This window comes from Durio zibethinus, chromosome 24 (assembly GCF_047325235.1).
Source record: "Durio zibethinus cultivar Kanyao isolate XHJ-2024 chromosome 24, ASM4732523v1, whole genome shotgun sequence".
In the NCBI taxonomy this organism is placed as follows: Eukaryota; Viridiplantae; Streptophyta; class Magnoliopsida; order Malvales; family Malvaceae; genus Durio; species Durio zibethinus.
In genome coordinates, this window is record NC_143185.1 from 1,497,864 (window position 1) to 1,523,846 (window position 25,983).

General features: G+C 29.4%; 3 protein-coding genes and 1 long non-coding RNA gene across 9 annotated transcripts; 2 read left to right on the plus strand and 2 right to left on the minus strand.

Annotated features, from left to right (window-relative positions):
* Nucleotides 1-1,500: 1,500 nt before the first annotated feature.
* On the plus strand, nucleotides 1,501-6,050 carry LOC111316600 (uncharacterized). Of its 6 annotated transcripts, none has more exons than XM_022918599.2 (4): nucleotides 1,501-2,717; nucleotides 3,520-4,698; nucleotides 5,166-5,242; nucleotides 5,753-6,050. In XM_022918599.2, exons 1-3 carry the CDS (start codon nucleotides 1,516-1,518, stop codon nucleotides 5,227-5,229), a joined length of 2,445 nt encoding a protein of 814 aa, XP_022774334.2. In that variant the 5' UTR covers nucleotides 1,501-1,515; the 3' UTR covers nucleotides 5,230-5,242; nucleotides 5,753-6,050. The 6 variants fall into 6 exon arrangements, with proteins under 6 accessions (XP_022774334.2, XP_022774336.2, XP_022774339.2 ...); XM_022918601.2 differs by having other exon boundaries at nucleotides 5,166-5,231; XM_022918604.2 differs by having other exon boundaries at nucleotides 3,520-3,869.
* Nucleotides 6,051-20,760: 14,710 nt separating this feature from the next.
* Nucleotides 20,761-23,668, plus strand: LOC111316604 (ras-related protein RABB1b-like). Its single transcript, XM_022918615.2, has 6 exons — nucleotides 20,761-21,075; nucleotides 21,181-21,320; nucleotides 22,129-22,211; nucleotides 22,584-22,788; nucleotides 22,919-22,987; nucleotides 23,417-23,668. The coding sequence occupies exons 1-6, from the start codon at nucleotides 21,030-21,032 to the stop codon at nucleotides 23,507-23,509; spliced, it is 636 nt and encodes a 211-aa protein (XP_022774350.2). The 5' UTR covers nucleotides 20,761-21,029; the 3' UTR covers nucleotides 23,510-23,668.
* A 306-nt stretch (nucleotides 23,669-23,974) lies between these two features.
* Nucleotides 23,975-24,520, minus strand: LOC149511797 (uncharacterized). The gene is made up of 2 exons (XR_016333051.1): nucleotides 24,272-24,520; nucleotides 23,975-24,187 (listed from the first exon to the last, which is right to left on the minus strand). It is a non-coding gene; the product is annotated as an uncharacterized LOC149511797 (long non-coding RNA).
* Nucleotides 24,521-24,687: 167 nt separating this feature from the next.
* Nucleotides 24,688-25,941, minus strand: LOC149511798 (pre-rRNA-processing protein ESF2-like). The gene is made up of 5 exons (XM_089754009.1): nucleotides 25,480-25,941; nucleotides 25,274-25,409; nucleotides 25,084-25,139; nucleotides 24,897-24,946; nucleotides 24,688-24,825 (listed from the first exon to the last, which is right to left on the minus strand). The coding sequence occupies exons 1-5, from the start codon at nucleotides 25,622-25,624 to the stop codon at nucleotides 24,778-24,780; spliced, it is 435 nt and encodes a 144-aa protein (XP_089610135.1). The 5' UTR covers nucleotides 25,625-25,941; the 3' UTR covers nucleotides 24,688-24,777.
* Nucleotides 25,942-25,983: the final 42 nt, after the last annotated feature.

Genomic DNA, 25,983 nt, shown 5'->3' on the forward strand with positions numbered 1-25,983 from the left:
GACGAATTAAGCTTTTTTTTTTTTTTTTTGTTATGGCGTGTCGACTTATAACTAAGAGGATTATTGTTGCTTCTTTCTTTTTCTTTTTCTTTTTTTCTTTATTGTTTAAACCGAAACTCATCTAAAAACATTCAACCATCTTTAAGGTGCATCATGACCATAGAATAAAAGAGCTTTCAAATTTCTACTAAGGTCAAAATTTTACCAAACAATTTTTTTTTTTATCGGGACAAGTTGTGACATAACACCAGCTTTTATTATTAGGATAGGCCTTTATTTGAGAAGTGCGTCCTAAAAAGATTAAGTGCGATTAGTCGACCTAAATCCGTAACCAAAACAATGAGTCCTACAATGCTGTGCGAAGCATTAGGGATGAGCTAGACCATAAAAGCTCAGTAAAGATACTAAATACGAAGGTAAAGGGGAAATTTCAACTTTATTAACATGGCCTCTCGATTTATTCGTAACTTCTTCCTACCCTTATGAATAGTTCTTCTATCTAAAAAATCAAGAAACTCAACCAGATATTTTGAAGCAAATCAAAAGTGCTTTGAAGCTCATATAGATGGCTAGGAGTACAAAGATTAGGAGAGTTCTCAAGAATAGTTCAATTTTTTACAGATTATCATTTTTAAGGGATTGATATCAAGAAGATTATCAATCCGAAAAGATTATCTTCATCTGGAGGAACGTCTTCGACTTGAGAAGAACGAAAAAATCCTCAAAATCAGATTCAACATTTTCCGTTCAGCTCTACGAGGAATAAATGTGTTGTCTTCTCTCACAAGTAATCTTAGACATCCCATTTTTTTTTGAATTTTTTATAGAAACTTAATTTTTAAAATTTACCAAAATCAAATTTAATTTTTAATTTTTAAATCTAAATAAAATTACAAACGTTAAAAAAATCAAAATTTATATTATTTTTTTAAAATAAGAAAACATAAATAAAAATAAAAAGGAAGATAATATATAAATAAATTTTAAAAAACATTATTTAAAATTTAATTTCATAAATTAAAAACCGATTATACAATTTAGTAATTTATTATCAAAATAAAATTTAAAATCCATTAAATATCGAAAAAAATTTTGAAACAAAATAGAATATTAACGAAATTTATTGATTACATAATTTAAGCCGAATCGAGGTCAACTTAAACCTTAAAGACATTTTGTTTAAACCCGTTTAATAGCTTAATTTTATTGAATCTCCCCAATATCAAATTATTATTTAAATTTGAACGGGTAATCTGACACTTGTACAAGTCCATCAAAATAAACCAGCAACTTCTTGATTTTTTTATCTCGGATCCATATGATATGTAGGCTTGGACATGGAAGGCCCACGGGCAAATTGCACAATCCATATCTGGGTCGTATTCCTATGGTCTTAATACCGGTGTAGGAAAATCCTGTGCCAGTTATATGATACCAAACAGAACTAGGTCATTGCAGCTGTCACTTATAAATATGGAAGCATTGGAGCCATGAAGCGGTAAAGGGGAAGGAACAATGGCGAGCGTGGAGGAGATTTCAGGAATAAAGAAGAAGGCGAGTAGAGAATTACCTTCTCGGAGAAAGAAGACGGACAACAAGCTAATGCCCCGACGATGTGATGAGATTGATCTCCCCACAGCTGAGAAATCAGTGATCTGCTTCCATAGGAGAAATTCGACTACATACGCCTTTTACTTGTTTAACTTCTCCTCCTCAGACGAAGAAGAAGAAGAAGAAGAAGATTATCGCTATCGAATTCTCCATGGGCCATATGGACTTGGAAGAAGTGTTCTACCTTCACTCTTTGGACCTCAACAGATGCCTAAGGAGAGATGGGGTGGCAGGTTTGCTGCCTTGGGCTCCAATATCTACCACATAGGCGGGTTCGATTTAAGTAAAAAGGTGCATTGTTTTGATACGAGTAATCCTGAGGGGGGTTGGAGGGAGGTTGCTCCCTTGATTAGAGGCGGGCATTCGGCCGCTGTAGCTGTTGTCGACAATAAGATTTATGTCATGGGTATTTATTCTGGGGAAGATAAAAAGGAACCTTGGGGCCAAGTTTTCGACCCTGCCTTAAATACGTGGAGTCCCATGCCTGAACTTCCCTCTTCCACTGTTAGAGCTCATTACTTTACACATCTTGATGACGAAAAAACCATTCTTGTTGCTGCTGATGGTCGCAAAATCTTATATGGCTATAAAGTCAAAACCAATTCTTGGTTTAAGTTCGACGAGGATTTCAAGGAAAAAGGAAAAATCTTTGCAATGAGCGGGCCTCGTGTGGCAGTCAATAGATGCTTGTATTGGCTTGGTGACGATGAGTTGTATGGTTATGATTTAGATGAGGGAGAGCTTTACATTGGTAAATTTGGGTACCTTGATTTGGAGCTTCGAGGGATAGTTAGGCATCCTGGAGATAATATTTGCTCTGAGTATGCAATGAGCGACGAATGTAGGTTAATTGCTTTAGGTGGTGGAAAGTTGTGTATTGTTTGGCAGCATGACAAAATAGTTGGCCCCTACACCGACCCCCTCATTGACCCTAATGTAAATGATTCTACTTTTTATTGTGTTTATTGTGTCAAGTTTCAGGTTTCCAAAGGTATCCGCCCATCCAAGGAGGGCAAACTGGAACGCGTCCTGAACATTTCGGTTGAGTCTTCTAAATCCTTTCTCGTAAAGGGGCCTTTCTTAGAATTGGGTTATGTTTCAGCCATGTAAGTCTCGTTATTAATCTTTATTTTTTTTTCTCTTTCATTTGATTGATTTTATGATAGAGTTTGAACTTTGTTGATATGCATCTGATGATGGCATTTTAATTCTGTGCTCTATCAATAGACTGTAGGTGTTTTGGAATTTATTTTGAGTGTTTGTGGTCGGAGGGTTAAATTAAGTGAAGTTATTTATGTATTTGTTTTAACTCTCTGGTTTAGTTTATATATGTTAACCTTTCTTTTTAAATGAGTAACGAAATGGGCTGACTCTTAATTTAATAGTCTACATTGTATTGCTGATCTTTTCTTCTTCTGTTTTTTCCCGCCTAAATTAAATTAGAATTAGGTTCAATACTCTTGTTGTGAACAAAAGGCTGAACTGTAGAAGCAAAGGCCAATTAATTTTAAGTTGCCCTTTTCTTTATGATCCTATAAGAACCCTTATACCATAAGCTTGTCCTAACAGAAGACATGCCAAAGGACACTAAATTTATACTTTTTAATGTTCTCATTGAAATAATTAAAATAAAAAAAGTATTGCGATATTGAAAAATAAATTTACATAATTTTCTGATGTAATGGAAATAATGAGCAACATGTTAAAGCAGGATTTGACTTTGGGTTGAATTTTTTTTTCTTTTCACGTTCAAGTGATTTTTGAATTGGGGTGAATGGATTGCTTTCTCAACCCATGGTAATCTAGTTCTGGTTGTTTAGAATGAAATCGTTTAGAATGAAGCAATTTGTCTTCTTTTCTCAGTTCTGTACTCATTTTTTGGTTTGGATCCTATTATGGAGAAAACAGGGAAGGAGCGGTGGCAAGCAAGGAAGAAATCTGTGGATTGCAGCATAGGAAGAAGGCAAGAAAAATTGAGTCAAAGAAGAGCAACAAACCAATGCTCCAAAGATGTTCTCAGTTTTCCTCAATGGAGAAATCTATATGCTTCTGGACAATAGGTGTCGAGTATATATCTAACTTTTACATGTTCAGCTTTTCATATGGTGAAGATAGCAAAGCTGTTGATGATCATCATTACCAAATCATTCATGGCCCGTATGGATTTGGAAGAAGCTTGCTACATCCAATAGTGAGTGGTTACAAGAAAAATCGAGAAAGCAGCTGTATTGCTCTGGGCTCTACTATCTACTGTTTAGGTGGGTTCCATAAGACTAAGTCTAGTAAACTAGTAACTCACACTAGAAAAGTCCACTGTTTTGACACAAGGGATCCTGGTGGTGTTAGGAATAAAGTTCCTAGCATGATCAAACCTAGGTTTCAGCCTCATATACATACACTGGAAGGTAAGATTTATGTCCTGGGAGGTCTTCGTAAGGATGATACAAGTGGACCATGGTTGGAAATGTTTGACCCTTGCCTTAATAAATGGATTGGCTTATCATCTGACCCTTACATCAGTACCCCTCTAGATTCATGCTTTACATCAGCCCTTCTTGAGGACTCCAAAATCTTACTGGTTTTTCATGATGGTCAGGATTACATGCATGCATATGATATTGCAATGGACTCTTGGTATGTCTATGGGGATAAATTCGATAGAAAAGATTATCCTTTTTTCGGTGAAGTTGTGACTATTGATAAAACTTTGTATCAGTATGATTGTAAAGATGGTATTGTTGCATATGATCTGGACAAGAAAAAGTGGTTCAGGGGTCAATTTTGGCGGTCACACTTGGAGCTAAGGGGGCTGCTATCACAACCAGTAGATTCTCAGTTAGAGTCTGAGGTTTTTCCAATCTTGCTCCATATTGGTGGTCGAAAACTCTGTCTCCTTTGGCAGCATAGGAAAGTTTGTGGTCCCTATACTGACAATCCAGACTCTTATTTTACTTGTGTTTACTGGATCAAGTTTCAAGTGTCGAAACTTATTGGCTTCAATGGTGAAGGCATTTTGAATATTGCCATTGAATCTTCTAAATCGTTTCTGATTGATGGTTGGGTGGGCATGCATTCGGCGCTAGTTATGTGAGTTATTGCTTTGTTCTGTGTTTTTGATGCTAAGCTACTTTATGTTTACGTCATGTCTAGATTGTAAAGATTTACTAAGGTTTAATTAGATTCATAGATATTCATGGAATAAACAACCTTCGGTTGATTGTGGCCTTCAAGCCAAACAAACTCCTGGTTAGGTGCATGGAGCAGAGGATTTTTTTCATTGAGGAAGAATGTGAGGTAGCATGAGAATATGCAATTATCCTTCTTAGTTTTTAATTTAACCCCGTTTCTTTTTCTACACAATTTTCACCAACATTAAAGGATGGCCAAATGAATGCCATATGCTCAAATGTCAATTGAAGAAGTCCTATAAACAAATCTAAAATTTCATTTTTGTACTTTGCTTTTTGGCTAAACATTTAGACAGCCTCCTTTTTCTGCATATAACATGCTTCAGTCCAATGTTGAAGAAGGTGATAATGTTGTTTACATTGCAGGAATACAACATCTGGAGGAAAGGATAATGAAATTGTATCTGGAGTTAGTGGTTTTCCAAAATGAAGGCAAGAATGAGGTCTTCTCCATTTTTTAAAGTTTTTAAAATTTTTCTATCTTCAGCCTAATTTAATTTTTAACCATTTACATATTAATGACGTATTTTTGGTAGTTAGAGCAGCTGTCTTTGCGAAAGTAGGTTAATCTTTTAGGTAGATGGAAAATAAAAAAGATATTAAAACTGTTCTTTTTTTTTTTCAGTTGTTTGAATGTAAAATTAATTAGACGTGATTCAAGGATGCAAGAGCAACAATAGGAGGAAAAGCTATATTGTTATTTGTTTTGAGATTTGATATATTGCATTAAATCTAGGGGATCAAGGCTAATTATTAGTTGTAATTATATACATACTCTATGAATGGATGGTTGTATGATGCATGCTTAGAAATATGAATGTTGAATGGAATCATAGGCCAATTTTTATTATATTTGATATAGGTTATTGGCTTAGGCTACTTCTGGTTTCAACTATATTCAATTACAGTTGAATTTCGTTGGAAATACTTTGTTATTACTATTGTTGTGCCAGGTGAGGTTTAACAGCGTTCATGCTGAGAAGAATACAAGTGCTTTTGGGTTTTGTTTATGGAAGAAGCAAGTATGTATTTATGACATAAAAGCCATCCTTGATGATGTTTTGGAAAGTAGGTTTCCTGCTTTGTCATATCTAGCTATGGTTACTGCATTTTGCTTAAGTTATTATGAAACTACACCTGCTGCGTGTCTCGCAGTAGATTCATGCTTATTGTGTAAATGCTTGGGTTCACTGTTAAATACATTAAGCTAAACTGAAGCAAATCATGCTTGAGTTCAAGCAATTCTATTAAGTCTATTATAGAATGTACTATTATTATTATTATTTTTTTTTTCTTTTTTTCTTTTTTTTTTTTACAATAGAGATCAAAACATAAGAACAATTAAAATAGACAAATTTTAACTTAATCATGTCATAAAAAAATGAGCTTGCCTGTATCCCTTCTTCAAAAAAAAGAAAAAAAAGTCAGCTTTACCACAACATCCAAGTGGTTAACACAATACTAAAAGGGCTGCAAAGATTACCTTATTGACCGTCCAACTTTTTTTTCCTTTCCCATGACGAGCTTGGCAGCTGGACTTGCTCAACAAGGCGAGACCTAAGATACGTTTGTGTAATTCAGCAGATAAAACGGCTCTCTTCTTACTTACTCGCATTTCTTATGTATTGCTTTCAATGGCCTGTATTGGCTGCATTTTCGCGAGAGTTCCTTGTTGTACGAAAATAAAAGAGAGGTTTAATAAAAGAAAAAATATGTATTTATTTATTTTTTGTTGGAATAGCTAAAACGAGTATGAAAAAAAGAAAAGAAGGGATTTGTTTGATCTAAGTAGTAGAAAAGAAAGGAAATGATAAATTGTTTTGGTTATAATTTTTTAAAAATTTTAAATAGAATGATTTTTTTTATCATACCAATGTAATTTTGAAATTTGTCATTTTAAGCAAATTTCAAAGTCAAATAAAGAAAAATAATTTTAATTGAAGAGAGTAATTATTATAATTAATCCATAAAAGTTTTTGTTTGAAATTATTTTTACACAGTATTTTTTTTCAAAATTGATTTATTAATAAGGAAGTTCAATAATCTAAATGTTTTTCAGTAAGATAAAATTAATTTTAAACTTATATAAGTACTTGTATTTTTTTTTTTTTTGCAAATGCACTTTTTTGTAATGTTGTTCATTTTCTTTTTTTAAAAAAAAATTTATGAAGTAATAACAAAATTTTTTTAAAAAAGCATAAATTTAAAAAAAACTGTCAAAGTTTAAGTTATTGAAGAAAATGGTTGATGAATGAATTGCAAATGATTTAAAATTGTGTGATTAAACTTGAAGATTGTAATGGTATTTTGGCATGAAAAAATAAAACAACTAGCCATAAAGGTTCTTTTATTAAGAATATTTTAATATTTTCCCTTTGTTTACTCCAATTACGGGTAATTTTAAAAAAAAAATTAACTTTTTGAGAACAGAGGATCGCTTAGCCACCCTCCAGGCCTCCTAAGTTTACTTCCTTCTATTATAATTTAAATAATAACTTACTGGGAAGAGAGGGGGACACCGTGTAGGAACTACTGCTGGAACAGAGGCAGTAACTTCTGAAATTGCTGTTTATTATGGTTCTGCAAACATCAATAGTTTCTTCAAACTGCATGCTTGAACACCTTGATTGTAAACTGTTCTATTCATTTTCTTATGTTACTGTAGCTAACCAATTGTTATGGTCTCATTCCCAGACATGGTCAGCACACAGCTCTAGCTACACTGCCATCACACTGGTAGAGAGTCAAGGGTTGTTACAGCACTGACCCTTCTCAAACGACACATTTTCAAGTAAATTTTTTTTTTATATTCTTTGACCGACAACATACCTGTACATAGTTTATAGAGAATATGTGATTCTAACTGCTTAGCAATTTGTCCAGCTTTGTCCAGCTTCCATTGCTATGTCCAGGCTGCTTTGGTACTTAATGGTGTTGATGTGACTGGACTTCATTTGCATACTGTGAGATTTTTCAACTGTTTGGTGTTTCCTCTTCATTCCTTTTTCACTTTCCTATGAACAAGGTAGTCTTATCTTATCTCATAAATCCAACATTTTCTTCCTGACTTCCATGGTTAAAAATACGAAGATCAAATCTGGATTAACCTTTAGCATTTCTGGAATGGTGATGTGATCACTTTGTTTAGTTTCTATTCCCTGTTATCTGCTTTATGGATAGCCATCTTGTTGGCATGCATAGCTCACTTGAACACTGGGCTTTGTGCTTTTGTATGGTTCCATCAGTAAGGTATTTCATTTTGAACACTCATTTAAAGCTAATTGCATTATTGCCTTTAGGTAGATCTACCATCTCCAATGTTTCATTCTTCTAGATTGTCATCATCTCTTATTGCATTGCATTCTACCATTCTTCTTACTTTATTGCTTCTTCAAAAGTTGTAGGATTTTAAACAAGGAAAGCAAATTGACAAGTTTAATAAATATCCTTCAAAGATCTTAATTTTTTTGGAGGTGTTTCATTTGAGAATTCTTCCAAGTAAGGTGAACTGCTATGTCGTGAAGTTGGAGGTGAAGAATGCAATGAGGAAGCCAATGAATAACAACTGACTAGAGAGTTCATGGGGGTTGATTCAACACCTTCATTTGCTACATTTTCACTTTCATTTGGAATCAAAATTTGAGTTGTCTTTTTTTTGTCATTCAACTCCCTACTTGTATCTTTATCAAATACCATATTTCTACTAATAATCGCCTTGCCACTAAGAGTATTATATAGACAATATGCATTGGATTGAATGCAATATCTTACAAAAATACATTTTTTAGATTTTTTCTCTAGTTTGTGATAAACCTGAGAATTAACCAGAGCATATGCAACACAACCCAAAATCCTCAAGTGGCTTAACATCACTTTGTACCTCTCCAAGCTTCATAAGTTGTCTGATTAAGCATTGATTTTGTAGGAGAAAGATTCAAAATGTAAATAATAGTTGCCACAACTTCAGCCTAAAATAATTCGATAGTCTTTTCACTTGCAACAAACTTCTAGCCATTTTCACAATGGTACGATTTACGATTTTTTCTTTTAGCTACACCATTTTGCTTTAAAGTATAGGGTGCAGTCAATTCTCTGTGAATCCCTCACAAAAAAGGTTAAACTCATTAGATAAAAATTCTTCTCCTCAGTCAGTGCGAAAAGTCTTTATGAAAGTTTCACTTTACTTCTCCTCAAGAGCCTTGAATTTTTTAAAAATCTCAAAAATCTTTGACTTGTTGGTTAGAAAATAAACCCAACTCATTCAACTACAATCATTAGTAAAGGGCAAAAAATACTTACTCCCACCAAGTGATGTAGTTCTCATAGGCCTTCATAGATTGGCATGTATCAATTCAAGGCATTAAAAGGCTTTTCATGACTGTTCATTTATGAACAACTTTCTTGCTTGTTTTTCATAAATATACCATTCATAAAAATCAAGAGATCTAATTTGAGTCAATCCAAGAACCATACATTTCCTACTTAGTAACTGTAAGCTTTTGATATTGAGATGTCCATATCGTAAATGCCACAATTTCAATTCATCCTTCTTGCTAACAATAAGAGCTTGCTTTTTCACATTAGAAATTTTAAATGGAAACATCTTATTTTTTATCAAATGCACATTCACCATAGGTTGTCCAAATTTATCTTTAATCACATATACTCCATTTTCAAACACAAGTGCACGTCCACCAACCATTAGTTGTCCAACATTCAATAAACCATGTGCCAAATTAAGAACAAAGAAGACATCATAATGTAATTTTATTTTACCATTGCTTGCCTTCACTACAACAATACATTTTCCTTTAACTTGCATCTGCTTGTTGTCCCAAAGTCTAACTTGTAACTTTTATGACTCATTAAGTGCCTTAAATAGCAATCTATTAGGGGTCATATGGTTCGAGCACCCACTATCCACAAACCAAATATCTTTTGAAAATTCATTAGTAGGAAAATGACCCATAAATAACTTACTTTCTTTACTTTTTTTCTCTGCATAGCTCACTTGGTTCCAACAATTTGCCTTAACATGCTCAAATTTTTTGTAATTATAACACTGGATAGCACTTTTGTTCCCTTTTTGCTCACCAACAATTTATCTATCAAAATTGCCTCTTCCTTTACCTTTACCATGTCCTCTTTCATGAAAGCTTCATTTGCCACATCCTTTACTAATGAACACTTCTTTTTTAGTTTCTTTCACCTCCACTTGAAATATTTTCTTATCAATTTTCTCTTGTGGTCTATTTAGCCTTACGTCATTAGTTTACAAAGAACCTATTAGTTTATAAAAAAATAGACAAATCTTTAGACTCTTCTATTGTAGCAACTATATGATCAAACTTTGGAGTTAAGCTTCGTAAGACTTTGGAAACAATAGTCTCATTAATAATCTTATCACCATAAGATCTCAGTTGAGTAACAACAAAAATTGCTATTAAAAGAAAATCTTACATTACTTCTTTACTTGTCATCATTAAAGTTTCAAATTCATGTTGGAGAGTTTGGAGTTTCATAGAATAACCTTTGAAGAGACTTCAAACTCTTTTTATAAGGTTTTCCAAGCTTTTGCTACAATCCTGAAAAAAAAAGTGTCTCAGTTTAACAAATAGTGCTTTGGAGTCTTTCTTTTTGTTATCCTTTAACTATCTTTAATTTTTATCATTCTCATTATATCCGGTCTTTACAAAATTTCAAAGATTTTGAGATTTGAAAAAAGTATTCATCTTGATGCTTTAAAAGTCTTAAAATTTTTTGTCGAACATGAAAATGAAAGGTTGACTTACATTTGAACTATCACTAAATGTTATCACTAATAATTAAATAGATATAAAAAAATAGGTAAGGATTTTAAAGCTCTGATACCAAAAATCTATTAGGGAAAAAAGTAAGTTGATAGAAATTAAATAACCAAAATAACAAATTGCACCTAAATTGCACAGTTTTTATTAAATTCAACGAACCTTTTAATAGGCTTACAAGATAACTAAAATAAGTAAAAAGCTCAATTAACTAGAGAATGTGAAGTATAAAAATAGGACAATTAACAAATAATAGCTTAATGAAAAAATTGTGGATGAATATTAAGAATCACCTAGCCACATACAATAACCAACTAATAACTATATCCTAAGAACCAAGATGTTGAGCCTAGACGTGAACTAAATTTTGGATTATTCTTCAACACCTATAAAAGGAACCCATGGTAAATTGTCATTGAATTAGAAAAAAGATAGATTTTAAGCCTCTTCAGCATTTCATACTTTCAATCTACACAAGTCAGAAAAGCATTCAAATTCTTCTGGTTGGTTGGGGATGGAAACCAATTACGAAACTAAACTCGATACATCACCCAAGTCAATGGAAATGGCATTCTTCAAATCTTCAAAGTAAATGAAAATAACTCACATGAAAATAATTTTGAAAACAATAACAATAAAATCCAAAATAAAATGGTGTTTACCTAATTCTGTTAAGTGAAATATAGTAGGGAACAATTTGATATCATCAGAGGATGTGACGAATAGAGTCTATTCTAATATTCCACAATAAAATAATACCTTTGCAATGCATTCTTTAAATAGTACCAAAAAGCTAACAACAAAATAAAATGAGTTCAATAATACTTAATAAAGATTATTATTAAGACTCAAATTTTATTTAAAAGATAAAAAGATTATTTAATTGAAAATTTTAATCAGATAGGAGCTAGATTATAAAGCTCAGGTAAATTTTTCTACCAAAACTCTACTTTCTTACTTTCCTTCCATTTTTGTAAGTTTGCTTCTAGAATAGCATCATGAACAACCATCTAAAAAGACTTGAATTGCTTCATAATATATACCTTTAAAAGGTAAAGGTCATCCTCTAACTTTTGGAGACATGAATCTTTCTTATAAGTTTCACAGAAATCGAAACTTAATTAACAAGCATTTTCGGGTAGGCTTCAATCTTGTCCTAACCATAGTTTTCAATAAAAGAAATTTTTGAAGATTTTTTCACCCACTTCAAACATGGAAGTATCCAAAAATTCTCATAAAATATATGTCTCCCTAAAATGTTGTAAAAGATGTCAATAAAAAAATTTTCTATAAAACTAATTAATAACTTAATCAATCATTAACACGTAACTAAAATGCCATCAATAGTATATTAATAAAGAAAAATACTATAGTGACAAATTTTAACTTAGTCATCTCATAAAAAAGAAAGAAAAAGGTATTTATTTTTTTGTTTGAATAGCAAAAATGAGTATTGAAAAAAAAAAAAGGAATGGATTTTTTTATCTAAATAGTAGAAAAGAAAGGAAATGATAAATTGCTTTAGTTATACTCTTTTTAAATTTTAATTAAAATGGGTTTTTTTATCATACAAATATAATCTTGAAATTTATCATTTTAAGCAAATTTCAAAGTCAAATAAAGAAAAATAATTTTAATTGAATAGAGTAATTTTTATAATTAATCCATAAAAATTTTTGTTTGAAATTATTTTTACACAGTTTTTTTTTTCAAAATTGATTTATTAATAAGGAAATTCAATAACCTAAATGTTTTTCAGTAACATATAATTAATTATAAACTTATATAAGTATTTGTTTTTTTTTTACAAATGTACATTTTTTTGTAATGTTGTTCATTTTTTTTTTCAAAATTTATGAAGTAAGAACAAAATTTTAGAAAAAACATAAATTTAAAAAATATTGTAAAAGTTTAAGTTATTGAAAAAAATGGTTGATGAATGAATTCCAAAAGATTTAAAATTTGTGTGATTAAACTTAAAGATTATAATGGTATTTTTGTATGAAAAAATAAAACATATAGGCATAAAGGTTCTTTTATTAAGAAAATTGTAATATTTGCCCTTTGTTTAATCTAATTACAAGTAATTTAAAAAAAAAAAGAAGTTTTTGAGAACAGAGGATTGCTTAGCCACCCAGGCCTCCTAGGTTCCTTTCCTTCTATTATAATCTTATATAAATATATAAGAGCCAAAACTTTTGACAAAAATGAAAAAAATCTTACGTGGATGGCTTAAAATGTTAATATGTAAACGGTTTTAAAAATCGCCACGTGACATCTAATAAATGCATTTTATTTTATTTATTATTTTTTTAATTTAAAAATAATTCAAAAAATTAAATTGATTATATTTATATTTTTATTATTAACCTTAAATCACTCTCAATTCAATTCATATTAAAAGTATTAAAATTTTAAAATTTTTTAATTTAACAAATTAAATTAGTCAATATATAATTAATAAATTAATAAATATTACAATTACAATTATAAAATAATTTATTTTCTAATCAATTATTTGATTAAATATAATATCTAATAACTTATTTATTTTATGTGTAAATATATAACGCAAATATAATTAAAAAAATTAAATTGATTATATTATGTTTTTATTATTGATTTTAAATCACTCTCAATTCAATTCATATTAAAAGAATTAAAATTTTAAAAGTTTCTTAATTTAATAAATTAAATCAATCAATATATAATTAATAAATTAATAAATAGTATAATTACAATTATAAAATAGTTGATTCTTTAACTAATTATTTGACAGATTTATATTTGATTAAATATAGTATCTATTTGAGTAATTGATGTATTTCATGATGTATCTCATGTGTAAATATATAAAGCAAACATATCATATTAATTCTCTATAATTAAATTAATAGAATACAATATTTTATTAATTTATATTTGATTGATACATTTATATTTCATTAAATATGATTTTATTTGATTTCATTTGATAAAAATATTAATCCATGTTGATTTAATTTGTTTTCATTTGCAACGTTTTATAATTTTATTATTTAATATTAATGCATGTTGATTTAATTAAAATTTATTTTATTTTATTGTTATTATTAAATATAATAAATTTAATTTGTTTTATTTTTCTAAATTACTGAATCTCTAAATGTTAATTACAGAACAAAATATTTCAATATCAATCAACTTGCTATTGTTAGACTATTTTACTCACAATGTTTATTATTTCATCATTAACTTTCTTAATTTAAAATTATCTTATTAATTGACTATAATTATATTTTTATTATTGACTTTATATCACTTTCAATTCAATTCATATTAAAAGTATTAAAATTTTAAAAATTTCTTAATTTGATAAATTAAATCAATTAATATATAATTAGTTAATAATTTAATAAATAATACATTACAATTATAAAATAATCGATTCTCTAATCAATTATTTGATACATTTATATTTGATTAAATATAGTATCTATTTGAGTAACTGATGTATTTCATGTGTAAATATAAAAAGTAAATATATCAAATTAATTCTCCATATTTAAATTAATGAAATAAAATATTTTATTAATTTATATTTGATTGATAGATTTATATTTCATTAAATATGATTTCATTTGATTTTAATTTGGTAAAATACGAATGCAAGTTTGATTTCATTTGATAAAATATTAATATACTTGGATTTCATTTGATTTCATTTGTAACATTTTATAATTTTAAAATTTAGATATTAATGTACAATGATTTAATGAAAATTTAATTTGTTTTATTACCATTATTAAATACAATATATTTAATTTGTTTTATTGTTCTAAATTAAAATATCTCAAATATTAATGACATAATAAAATATTTTAATATCAATTAACTTGCCATTATTAGATCATTATTCACTCACAATTTTTATTATTTCAATATTAACTTTTATAATTTAAAATTATCTTATTAATTAACCTACAATGCACCTTTTGTATAAGTAGTTCTAAGTTAAGCATAATGTATCTTTAACCATTTTTCACTAATTTTAAATCTTTTGATTACTACTCAATCCTATTTTAATTTTCTCTTTAATTTTCACTTTATATCATTTCTTGGTTTGTGTTACTCAAAGGTTTTTTTTTTTTTTCTTATACTCATATTTTATATTTCTTTAACTATGATATTAGCTTTCTTTTTTTTAATATTTGTTTGTTGATGATGATTGAGTATATACGAAGAAATGTTTCACTAGTAGAGTCATTATTATATTCTAGATTAAGAGATCTCTAAATATTAATGCCATAATAAAATATTTTAATATCAATTAACTTGTCATTATTAAACCATTATTCACTCACAATTTTTATTATTTCAATATTAACTTTTATAATTTAAAATTATCTTATTAATTAACCTACAATGCACCTTTTGTATAAGTAGCTCTAGGTTAAGCATAATGTATCTTTAACCACTTTTCACTAATTTTAAATCTTTTAATCACTACTCAACTCTATTTTAATTTTCTCTCTAATTTTCACTTTACATTGTTTCTTGGTTTGTGTTACTCAAAGATTATTTTTTTATACTCATATTTTATATTTCTTTAACTATGATATTAGCTTTCTTTTTTTTAATATTTGTTTGTTGATGATTGATTTAAAGATGATTGAGTATATACGAGGAAATGTTTCACCAGTAGAGTCATTATTATATTCTAGATTAAGAATCTCTAAATATTAATGCCATAATAAAATATTTTAATATCAATTAACTTGCTATTATTAGACCATTATTCACTCGCAATTTTTATTATTTCAATATTAACTTTTATAATTTAAAATTATCTTATTAATTAACCTACAATGCACATTTTGTATAAGTAGCTCTAGGTTAAGCATAATGTATCTTTAACCACTTTTCACTAATTTTAAATCTTTTGATTACTACTCAACTCTATTTTAATTTTATCTCTAATTTTCACTTTATATCATTTCTTGGTTTGTGTTACTCAAAGGTTTTTTTTTTTTATACTCATACTTTATATTTCTTTAACTATGATATTAGCTTTCTTTTTTTTAATATTTGTTTGTTGATGATTGATTTAAAGATGATTGAGCATATACGAGGAAATGTTTCACCAATAGAGTCATTATTATATTCTAGATTAAGAGATCTCTAAATATTAATGGTATAATAAAATATTTCAATATCAATTAACTTGTCATTGTTAGACAATTATTCGCTCACAATTTTTATTATTTCAATATTAACTTTCATAACTTAAAATTATCTTATTAATTAACCTACAACACACATTTTTTATAAGTAGCTCTAGGTTAAGCATAATGCATCTTTAACCACTTTTCACTAATTTTATATCTTTTGATCACTACTCAACTCTACTTCAATTTTCTCTCTAATTTTCACTTTACGTCATTTCTTAGTCTGTGCTACTCAAAGGTTATTCTCTTTTTATACTTATATTTTATATTTCTTTAACTATGATATTAGCATTCTTTTTTTAATATTTGTTTATTGATGATTGATTTAAAGATGATTGGATATATACAAGGAAATCTTTCACTAGTAGAGTCATTATCATAAAAGTTTATATTACTTTTGGTTGGTATTATATGTTATGTGGGTATAACAAGAAATTTTCTGAAATTGATGAGAAATTTCAATGTTATTCTTACAAGGTTGATGTCCCTAATCCAACTCGAAGGTAATTAGTATTTATATTTTTTATATTTAATACATAAAAAAATTATTATTCCATGATAATAAAAGTATGTTAAATTATTATACTATATTTATAATTGTAGAATTTTACATTTTTTATAGGTATAAATTGAATATTGAAACATACAATAATTCTAGAAGGACAATGTTATGACAATTCAATACAAAATCTAATTATTTAAATAATAAAGATATTTACGATCTTTATGAAATATCTGTTAAGGTATTAAGTTAAAAATTATTTTAATATTATTTAATATTCAAATTAATTGAATAATATATTTATGCTTATGATTTAGAAAAATGAAGATTATAAAATTCAAGAGATATTTGAAAATCTTTGAGGTAAAATTTGTGTGTTCGAGATGAGGGCAACCAAGTATAATTTTGAGACAAGTACCAAACTTATAGTGAATAAGATGTATGATTTTGATCCTAAGCTTGAATGTAAAAAATTATTGGAAGAGATAAGTATAAACTTATTATAATGATTATATTTGTTATAAGGTTATATAATATAGATTATAACTCAACTGTTGTCAAATTATATATTATTGTTTTATCTATCTCTTCACTTTCATTTGTGAAATCTATTGACTCATTAAGTAAAATGACACCTACTTCAAAGATAGCAAGAAATACTAGAAAAACAATTGCTATATCTTTGCTTCAACAACAACTTATGGAAGAATCTCTCATGAAAAAAATTTGTATGCGATATTGATTTTAAGGATGAAATTTTTAATTTCTTGAAATTGAAAACATTATTGTCTTTTACTTAAAAATTATTTAGATTTAATAAATTATAGCTTGAGTTTTCTTTAGAATTGATGATAATTATATAAGTATATTTAATATGTAATTAATTTATTTTATTATTTTAAAATATATAAATTTAAATAAAAATGATTATATAAGTTATGAGTTGTTTATAAACTTTATAGCTTATATTATCATTTTAAAAAATTTATATTTATATAAAATTTATTGATATATCATTTTAAAAATTTTATATTTATATAAGATTTATTGATATATGAATATATTTTCACGTATCGCACAAATTTAAAACTAGTTTAAATAATAACTAAATAGAAATAGAGGGGTACACCGTGTAAATAGTGATTGGGAATTGGAAGATGCAAAGAGCTTAAGTGTCAAATAGGATAGGAAATGTTAGGGCTATCAACCCAACACTTACCCTTTCACTTGTCACACTTGTCATATGAGGAGATCACAAAACCCTATAATTGAAACGTAAAATTGGTAACTCTAAAGTTAGAAGTGTTTGTGAATATTGAATCAAATTAGATTTATGTTTGATATTAATTATTTATGTGTTTATTTTAATCTAATTCAATTCAATGTTTTAAGTTTCAAAAAAATTTTTAAGACAATTTAAATTAAAAAATAAATAAATTTCAAGCTTATATGTTAAACCAAACTTATATAATAAAAATTAAAAAATTTTAATATAAAATATAAAATAAATATTCACATATATATAAATATATAATTATAAAATTTTAATTATATATTTTATTCGGATTGAGCTTTAATTTATTTATCTAAAATTTGACCTGAAATTTAAACATGTATAAAAATTATATTCAAATATGTTTAATGAATTTTAATTTTTTATCCAAACTTTATTAAAATTTGAACAAATTTTCAGGCCTAAGTAGGTGATCTAATCCTTAAATAGATCTAATTACAATGTTTGATAAATTAAGTACTTTGTTAAGAATGCAGTGATAATTTTCAAAATTACTCCTGTGTATATAAACAAGTTTTATACAATTCCATATTTTTAATGGTTTTTAATGCAAAATGCCTTTATAATTAAAATGTTAATTTACAAAGTAAATTATATCAAACATTATTTTCACTCCTAAAAAACAAGAAAAAAAGGTAATATTATTTGAGGTATGACGCATATGTGTTGAAATTAATATATGCTCATCACCAAGTTATTAAATTATATTCACTACCACAGATAAGTTGACTAATTATGCAATGCCATTGTTTCCACTTAAATCTGTTAATGGATTGGGATGAGTCGGATCTAAATAAATATTAATAAATTTTTAGATTGTTGGAATTTTGTTCAATTTAAAATATGAGTTTCATTTTGTTGTTTAAGTCCGGCTCGTTTTTAAAGACTTTGTTTAAACTCATTTAGATCTATTTATATTTTAATTTTTTTCGAATAAAAAATAAAAATAATTTTATAATAAATATTAATTATAATAAAAAAATCAATAAAATAAAATTTAAAAAATTATTTTATTAATTTAATTTGACGTTTGAACGTGATTAATATATATAGACATGATATATGTATATTATTTATTTATTTATTTAGTATAAATATAAATAACAAATATATAATAGTTATTCAAATAAAAGTAATTTTCATGTCCAAGGTTCGACCAATGTTATATACGAAACTAAGATTTAAATCTAAACTCATTTAACGGGCTTAAAATTCTTACCTAAGCACTTCTAAATTTTCGACGAACTTACAAACTCAAGCGAATAACCCTTGCACAGGTCCATTTACAATTGAATTTGTTTATAGGATTGTGTTAATTCTTGGGGCAGACACAATAGCAACTGAAGGACCTATAGTTTGTGATAAGAATTGTGAGAAAATTCATTAATGGCACCAAATATTTACTGTTGCGGAGTAGGAACTGCTGCTGGTACAGAGGCAGTAACTTCTGAAATTGCTGTTTATTATGGTTCTGCAAACGTCAATAGTTTCTTCAGACTGCATGCTTGAACACCTTGATTGTAAACTGTTCTATTCATATTCTTATGTTACTGTAGCTAACCAATTGTTATGGTCTCAAACATATTCCCAGACATGGTCAGCTCACAGCTCTAGCTACACTGCCATCGTTCCGGTAGAGAGTCAAGGGTTGTTGCAGCACTGACCCTTCTCAAACGACATATTTTCAAGTAATTTTTTTTTTATATTCTTTGACCGACAACATGCCTGTGCATAGTTTATAGACATAGTTTATAGAGAATATGTGATTCTAACTGCTTAGCAATTTGTCCAGCTTCCATTGCCATGTCTAGGCTGCTTTGGTACTTGATGGTGTTGATGTCACTGGACTTCATTTGCATACTGTGAGATTTTTCAACTGTTTGGTGTTTCCTCTTCATTCCTTTTTCACTTTCTTGTGAACAAGGTAGTCTTATCTTATCTCATAAATCCACCATTTTGTTCCTGACTTCCATGGTTAAAAATACGAAGATCAAATCTGGATTAACCTTTAGCATTTCTGGAATGGTGATGTGATCACTTTGTTTAGTTTTCTATTCCCTGTTATCTGCTTTATGGATAGCCATCTTGTTGGCATGCATGCTATCCTCTTTTATTGGTTTTCTTGTAATAATGATACAGGTTGCGATTTGACACTGAATGAGAGGTAACTTGATGGGCTCATTTTCTCTAGCTTGAAAAATCTGAGCTTTAAAATTATGAACAAGATGCTCGATGCCATGCCTTCTGTTTTATAGCTAACAAAACTTCATTAGCTTGCATTTGACCTTGACAAAAAGGCAAACGTAGCTTTTCTCCTTTTCTTTACCTAAACTTCCGTTTCTTGTATTACTTTCTGTTCAAATGCGTAACCATGCCCGATACTCTCCTTTAACGTTCCCTTACCTAAGCAGTACTATGTAATCTATGAGTTTGGAATTTTCATAGATGTTTTTTATAATAAATTAGAGTTGATAATTTAAACTATGATATAATAATATAATATAATATAAAAAAATAACACAGTTTAAAATTTTAAAAATAATTATCTTTAAATTTAAAAACATAAATTTTATATTTTTATATTCACACTATGATATATATTTTTTTATGTAAAATATGATATAAATATATAAATTTTAATATTTTATATGATACGAATATATAAAATGTTATATTTATAATAAATTTAAATTAAAAAATCCATCTCATTTTATTGTTCTTGTGTCTGAATTTAAATTTAAAATTTTTCATTTCCACTTTCTTTAAAATTAAATAGTTAAACCATATAATTTATGCATAAAAAATATAGTTGATAAAAAAAATACGCTCGAATCATGAAATAAGCAATACAAAATTATTGACTCTTTCCTATTACTTTATTGTTGTTTATAAATATGATTATCATAATTTATGACACAAAAAATATATAGAAAATTAATGGATAAAAAAAACATAAGAAGTCCAATCCAAAATTAGCTTACATATTTTTTTTTTAATGACGAGATCTTAATGTACCGAATCCAAAATAATAAAGGCCAACATGCTTATCCAATTAAAAGATCTAGATTAAAAAAAAATAAAAAGAAAGTGGACTGAAGATAAGGCAAGAAAAGAAAACAAAAACCAGAAGCAATTAATTAAAACTTGATTAATTGATTATTTTAGAGTATTAATTAAAGAAAGAAAAGCTTAAAAGGGCTGTTTGATTCGTATATAATTTCCACGTCCATGAAAAAAGAAAAAGCTCTCAATTCCAACCAAAACCAGAACTTTAACTAAGCAAGGACAAACTCGATAACTTGTCGTTTAATCAAACGTCACTGGATCTCTTTCTTCTACGTTCCCAAATTTTTCTTCTTTCTTCTTCTGATAGTGTATCCATAGAGAGCTAAGAAGCTTGAGACGACGACGTAGAAAGCCATGTCTTACGATTATCTTTTCAAGTACATCATCATCGGTGACACTGGTAGCCCATCTCTCTGTTTGAAAATCCCAATTTGTTTGTTTTTACTGTTGTTATTTAGAAAGAGTTTCTGCCATTTTTGAAAATTTTTTATGGGGTTTGATGCAGGCGTGGGAAAATCATGTTTGCTCTTGCAGTTTACAGACAAGAGATTCCAACCAGTTCATGATCTAACCATCGGTGTTGAGTTCGGTGCTCGGATGTTCACCATTGATGGCAGACCCATCAAGCTTCAAATTTGGGATACTGTAAAAATCTTCACTTTTAATCGTTTTTTCTTCCTAAGTATGCTTTGTTTGGTTTTTTGGTGAAAGGGTATTAAAATTTTAAGTTCTTTTAGCTGCTGGTTGTGAATAATTAAATTTAAGCATAGGAGCCAAAGAGAGTGTTAGACTGTTAGGAAATATCTGGGATTCTGTAAAAATTTTCACTTTTATGTTTAAATTTTCTATTTTTATATCTTCTTTGGCTGTTTAACGAAAAGGGTGTTAACTGTTAACAGTAATGAATTTTTGGCTTTTGGGTGTGGAAGAGTTACTTTAGTACCCAAAGGAGATGGTGAGACGGAATATATGTTTATTTTGGAGTAGAATTTCTTGGAAATTGAAAATTGTTTTATGAGGAAAAACGAGCAGTTGTTTTTTGTTTGATTGGTATAAAGTTGGTTTATGGTTGGAGAATTGTGGGATTGGTGAGAGTGAACAGAGGAGAAGTGAAAGCTTTTGAACTTAGTAAAGGAAAAGTGTAAGTTAGTCCTTGAATGACTTGTTTCTAGGAAATCGGTGATATAGTATGTGTTAAGTATTTGTTCACTTGTTTTAGAGGAACTCTTCCTTCTTTCATGAAAAAGGAGATTATCTCGAAGTGTTAGTTATTCCTTTGTTATTTGCTTCCTACTCAAGGAATGTGGAACCAATGAATCATAGCTCATTAATGCATTTAATGGATTATGTTGTCTCAATTGTAGGTATTTTGTTGGTTGTGTGATCATTTTTTGTTTCATTGCTCAATGATTTGATGGGTTTCAGCAAGAGCTTTTCTTTGCCTATATTTCAGGCTGGGCAAGAATCCTTTAGGTCCATCACTAGATCTTATTATAGAGGAGCAGCAGGAGCTCTTCTGGTCTATGATATAACCAGGTCAGAGACAAAATTTTCTCTAGGTGTGGAATTGTATGTTGTTGTTTGCAAGTCAGTGAAAATTAGTGAAAAAGTTAAAACAAAGCTGTGATGTGCAAGCATGCTTAAATAAGGTGTTTGGAACAGGTGAAGGATCCATTCGCTTGTGTCTCCCTATTGTAGCTTTTGCTTCTAGCCTTTTCCTTTCCCTTAGGATTTAGCAACTGCTTAATTGTATTTCCCCCGGTTTAAAATGCTAAGACCAATTGTTTTACTTTATTATTATGACTTTTAGAGATTACTATACATATCTGCCTTTTTTTTTTGGTCAAATCTAGTTCTGGAACATTTGAATTTTCTTCAACTAAACTGCAAATTTGTACCCTTGACCAGGAGAGAGACATTTAATCATCTAGCAAGCTGGTTGGAAGATGCACGGCAGCATGCAAATCCCAACATGACAATCATGCTAATTGGGAACAAGTGTGATCTTTCTCACCGGAGGGCCATTAGCAAAGAAGAGGGTGAACAGTTTGCAAAGGAAAATGGGCTTTTATTCTTGGAAGCATCTGCGAGAACAGCTCAAAATGTTGAGGAGGTAAGTATTTCCCCATAAGTGGCAAATCTTATTGTTTATATCCAGTACTATATGTTTAGTTGGAACTTATATTGTTATCTTTATTCCTTTTAATGAATGTTTTTAACCAAACTACTGAAATATCTTTTAGGCCTTCATAAGGGCTGCTGCAAAGATCCTTCAGAACATTCAGGAAGGAGTCTTTGATGTGTCCAATGAGGTAAGAATCAAGCCACCTTATTTTTAGGATGTCTAGAACCAAAGATATGACATTCCCTTGAATCATGAGAAATGAAATTCTGAATGTCTTTGACGCCAACTAAATGATTTACCAGGTTGTTTCTTTCTCTAATTCGTTATGCTAGAACTGAAGTAACTCATAATAATAAGTATAAAGGTTTAGACATGGGTATCTCTCTTCATATAGAAGATTGGCACGGTTTTAGTTGATCGATTGGGTGACTTTATGCACCTGCAAACTAAAGAAAGCCAAGATTTAGATAGTTCAGTTTTCTGTATGGGGAGGCTGACAAACTTTTTTAATCTGGTTTGAACCTAGAAGCATCTTTCATTCGGCTTCATTATTTTCCTTCCATCTGAACTCTGAAGCATGTCTTACTCAAGGGCCTTTTCTTCAAAAATATTGCAGTCATCTGGCATCAAGATCGGCTATGGGCGTGCCCAAGGTCCATCAGGTGCAAGAGATGGAGCAGTTGCCCAGACAGGTGGCTGTTGTGGTTAATAGGAATGGAAACAATCCGTCACCTGTATTTGATCCTTATGTCCAATTTATTTATACATTACACTGCCTGTATTTGATCAGCCATTAAAGGCCGAGTGTCAAGTCCGAATTTCATCACTTAAACTGGTTTGAACAATTAAAATGAACGTTACTTGAAAACTGATGGATGCTTAAAATGCAACAGATGTCCACCACCATGAGTCAACTATAAAAAATGTTTCTAATAGAGATAATACCAAAATACAGGGAAAGTGTTTCTAATTGAGTTTACATTGGTGTAAATCCAGATTAAAACTTCATAACAAAGCGTGAAACCAAACAAGTTACAACTCTGCATTGAGACGATAAAAGTTCCAGGGAGCTGGGCTAAGCAAGCATTTAGTTTCCATTTGAGAGCCTGAGCTCAATTGGAGGGCTTCCACGGCACCGGATGCTGTGGTTTATGGTTGGACCCTAGACCCTTAATTGATAACAATCCGGTCATAGAGGTTCCCTCTATTTCTAATGCCCCTTAAAGAAAAGAACAAAAAGTACTTGACCAGTTAATTAAAAAAACAATGAGAAAGATAAGAGTGCCTATTCAATTGCAATCATATCCTTGCATTCACAAAGTGACTCTTCTGGCCTCGAGCACCAACCTAGCAGTTTGAAACTTGTTCTCTAAGAATCAGCAAATATCTGCAAAGAACATTGGAAAAAAGCTTCAGGGAACAGGATAGAAGAAAAAACAAATAAGGTCATTGCTTATCGAGTATCACTCACAAATAAGGTCATTGCTAATCAAGTAACACTCAACCCTGTAAGAATATCTTTAGAGAGTCGTGGTCTGCTTTGAGGTGTATCATCTACAACTCGCTTTTTCCGTAGGAATTGTCGAATAACCTTCTTCAGGCCTACAGGCAGCTAAGAATTTGTTCCAGACTCCTGTTGCACCTTTTGCTTCTGTCGAAAGTCAGAAACATGAGGTAACTGAACATGCATGCAGAATTGTGTATTCTTTTCTTCTTTTTTTCAAGGTAACTACAGAGTAGACCAAAAAGTCACTATCAACTGATTGCGGCCAACTAGATATAAATACAGCACTTAATCCTTATGTAGTGATATAAATGCTTTTATTGGATTTGAATAAGCAGATAGTTATCTATAAATAAAACTTAAAAAGGTCCCCTTCAAAGAACATGGAAGAATAACTTCATTACATGAACCTCAAAGGGATTGCAGAAAGCAAAGAATCAAATTGAGGAACTTAGCTTCTTTCCAAACTTGAATCACTCAGACATATCGAAGATGATTGATGTAAAAATATGCCGCCCAAACTAGAATATGAAAGAGATCAAGAAAAAAAAAAGGAACCCAAATCGGAAGATGCTTCACCAATGATACTTACGTAATTGCTATTCCAAAGATCATAATAGAATGAAGACCTCTTCGTCCCACCTAAACAGAGTGAAAAGATCAGAAATAAAAGGACAAACCCTCATAGAAGACACACTTAGTTACTTAAAAAAGATTACAAGATTACAAAGAAGGAGAAACATAGTGCAATTAATTTCCACACCAATTTATTTGTTCACCGTTTAACATATTAGCAAACCTCTTTGCAATCCCTTTCCTAGCAAATTCAACACACCTACATAATAAACATAAGAGCAATTGTTAAACCCTATCATCAAAACATCTTTGAGCTTTAAGGTAGAAGGAAAATTCTTTAGAATTCACAACGCCAAAATCTAAGCTTTACGCTAATAATTAAAAAAAAAAAACTGTAAAATTAAAGGGGGAACCTTTAAAAATCCACAACTATGTAGGACTTTTGTTAAGATATACATGGCATGCCCTTCAGAAAATTCTTGCTCTTGAACTTTGGAGGGTCTAGGACGCTTTACTTGGGGTGGATGACCTGCATTAGTAAAGTCAATGAAATCCCATGCAACAGATTCTGAGTTGGAAATATCGGTGAGATCACTCACCAGGAGTAAGATAAATTCTAAGTATTTCACCACACTGAGAAAGCAACTGACGTAGCTTGACATGATCCATATGAGGTGGAACCCTTCTCAAGTAACAAACCCCACGATTATCAGCCTCAGCTGCTTCCTTTAACTTCTTTTCCATCTTCTTCTTACTGTTGTGTATACCATTTTCATCTTCGAAACCATCGTCTTCTTGTTTTACTTCTTCATCCTTTGCAGCTTCCTTGTCAGTTTCAGCAAAGCCATCAATGGATTTCAGATACCCTTCATTTTGTTGTTCATCTTCTTCCTCCTCAAGATTAAATGCTAAAGTTTCCTTTTAACTTTTGCTTCTGTTTTATTCTTTTTCATTTTCTTTGCCTTGTTGTTTTGAGTTTCTGCTGTTTTCGCCTTTCGGCTTTCATTGTCTAACTTTGGAAGATAAGGTTTGAAAAAGAAAAAGGTACCCCCATGGCCTCAAAAGAGAGAATTTTAAATTTTTAAAATTTTAAGGGAAAAAAT

Bases quoted from the DNA above. Each gene is read 5' to 3' on its own strand.
- LOC111316600 (XM_022918599.2), top strand. From the start codon at position 1,516: ATGGCGAGCGTGGAGGAGATTTCAGGAATAAAGAAGAAGGCGAGTAGA. The intron at 2,718-3,519 runs GTAAGTCTCGTT...TGGAGAAAACAG, and splicing joins TTGGGTTATGTTTCAGCCAT to GGAAGGAGCGGTGGCAAGCA. The intron at 4,699-5,165 runs GTGAGTTATTGC...TTTACATTGCAG, and splicing joins ATGCATTCGGCGCTAGTTAT to GAATACAACATCTGGAGGAA.
- LOC111316604 (XM_022918615.2), top strand. From the start codon at position 21,030: ATGTCTTACGATTATCTTTTCAAGTACATCATCATCGGTGACACTG. The intron at 21,076-21,180 runs GTAGCCCATCTC...GGTTTGATGCAG, and splicing joins CATCATCATCGGTGACACTG to GCGTGGGAAAATCATGTTTG. The intron at 22,988-23,416 runs GTAAGAATCAAG...AAAATATTGCAG, and splicing joins TCTTTGATGTGTCCAATGAG to TCATCTGGCATCAAGATCGG.
- LOC149511798 (XM_089754009.1), bottom strand. From the start codon at position 25,624: ATGGAAAAGAAGTTAAAGGAAGCAGCTGAGGCTGATAATCGTGGGGTT. The intron at 25,140-25,273 runs GTTTTTTTTTTT...TTTATTATGTAG, and splicing joins GTTCCCCCTTTAATTTTACA to GTGTGTTGAATTTGCTAGGA. The intron at 24,947-25,083 runs GTGAACAAATAA...CACTCTGTTTAG, and splicing joins GTTTGCTAATATGTTAAACG to GTGGGACGAAGAGGTCTTCA.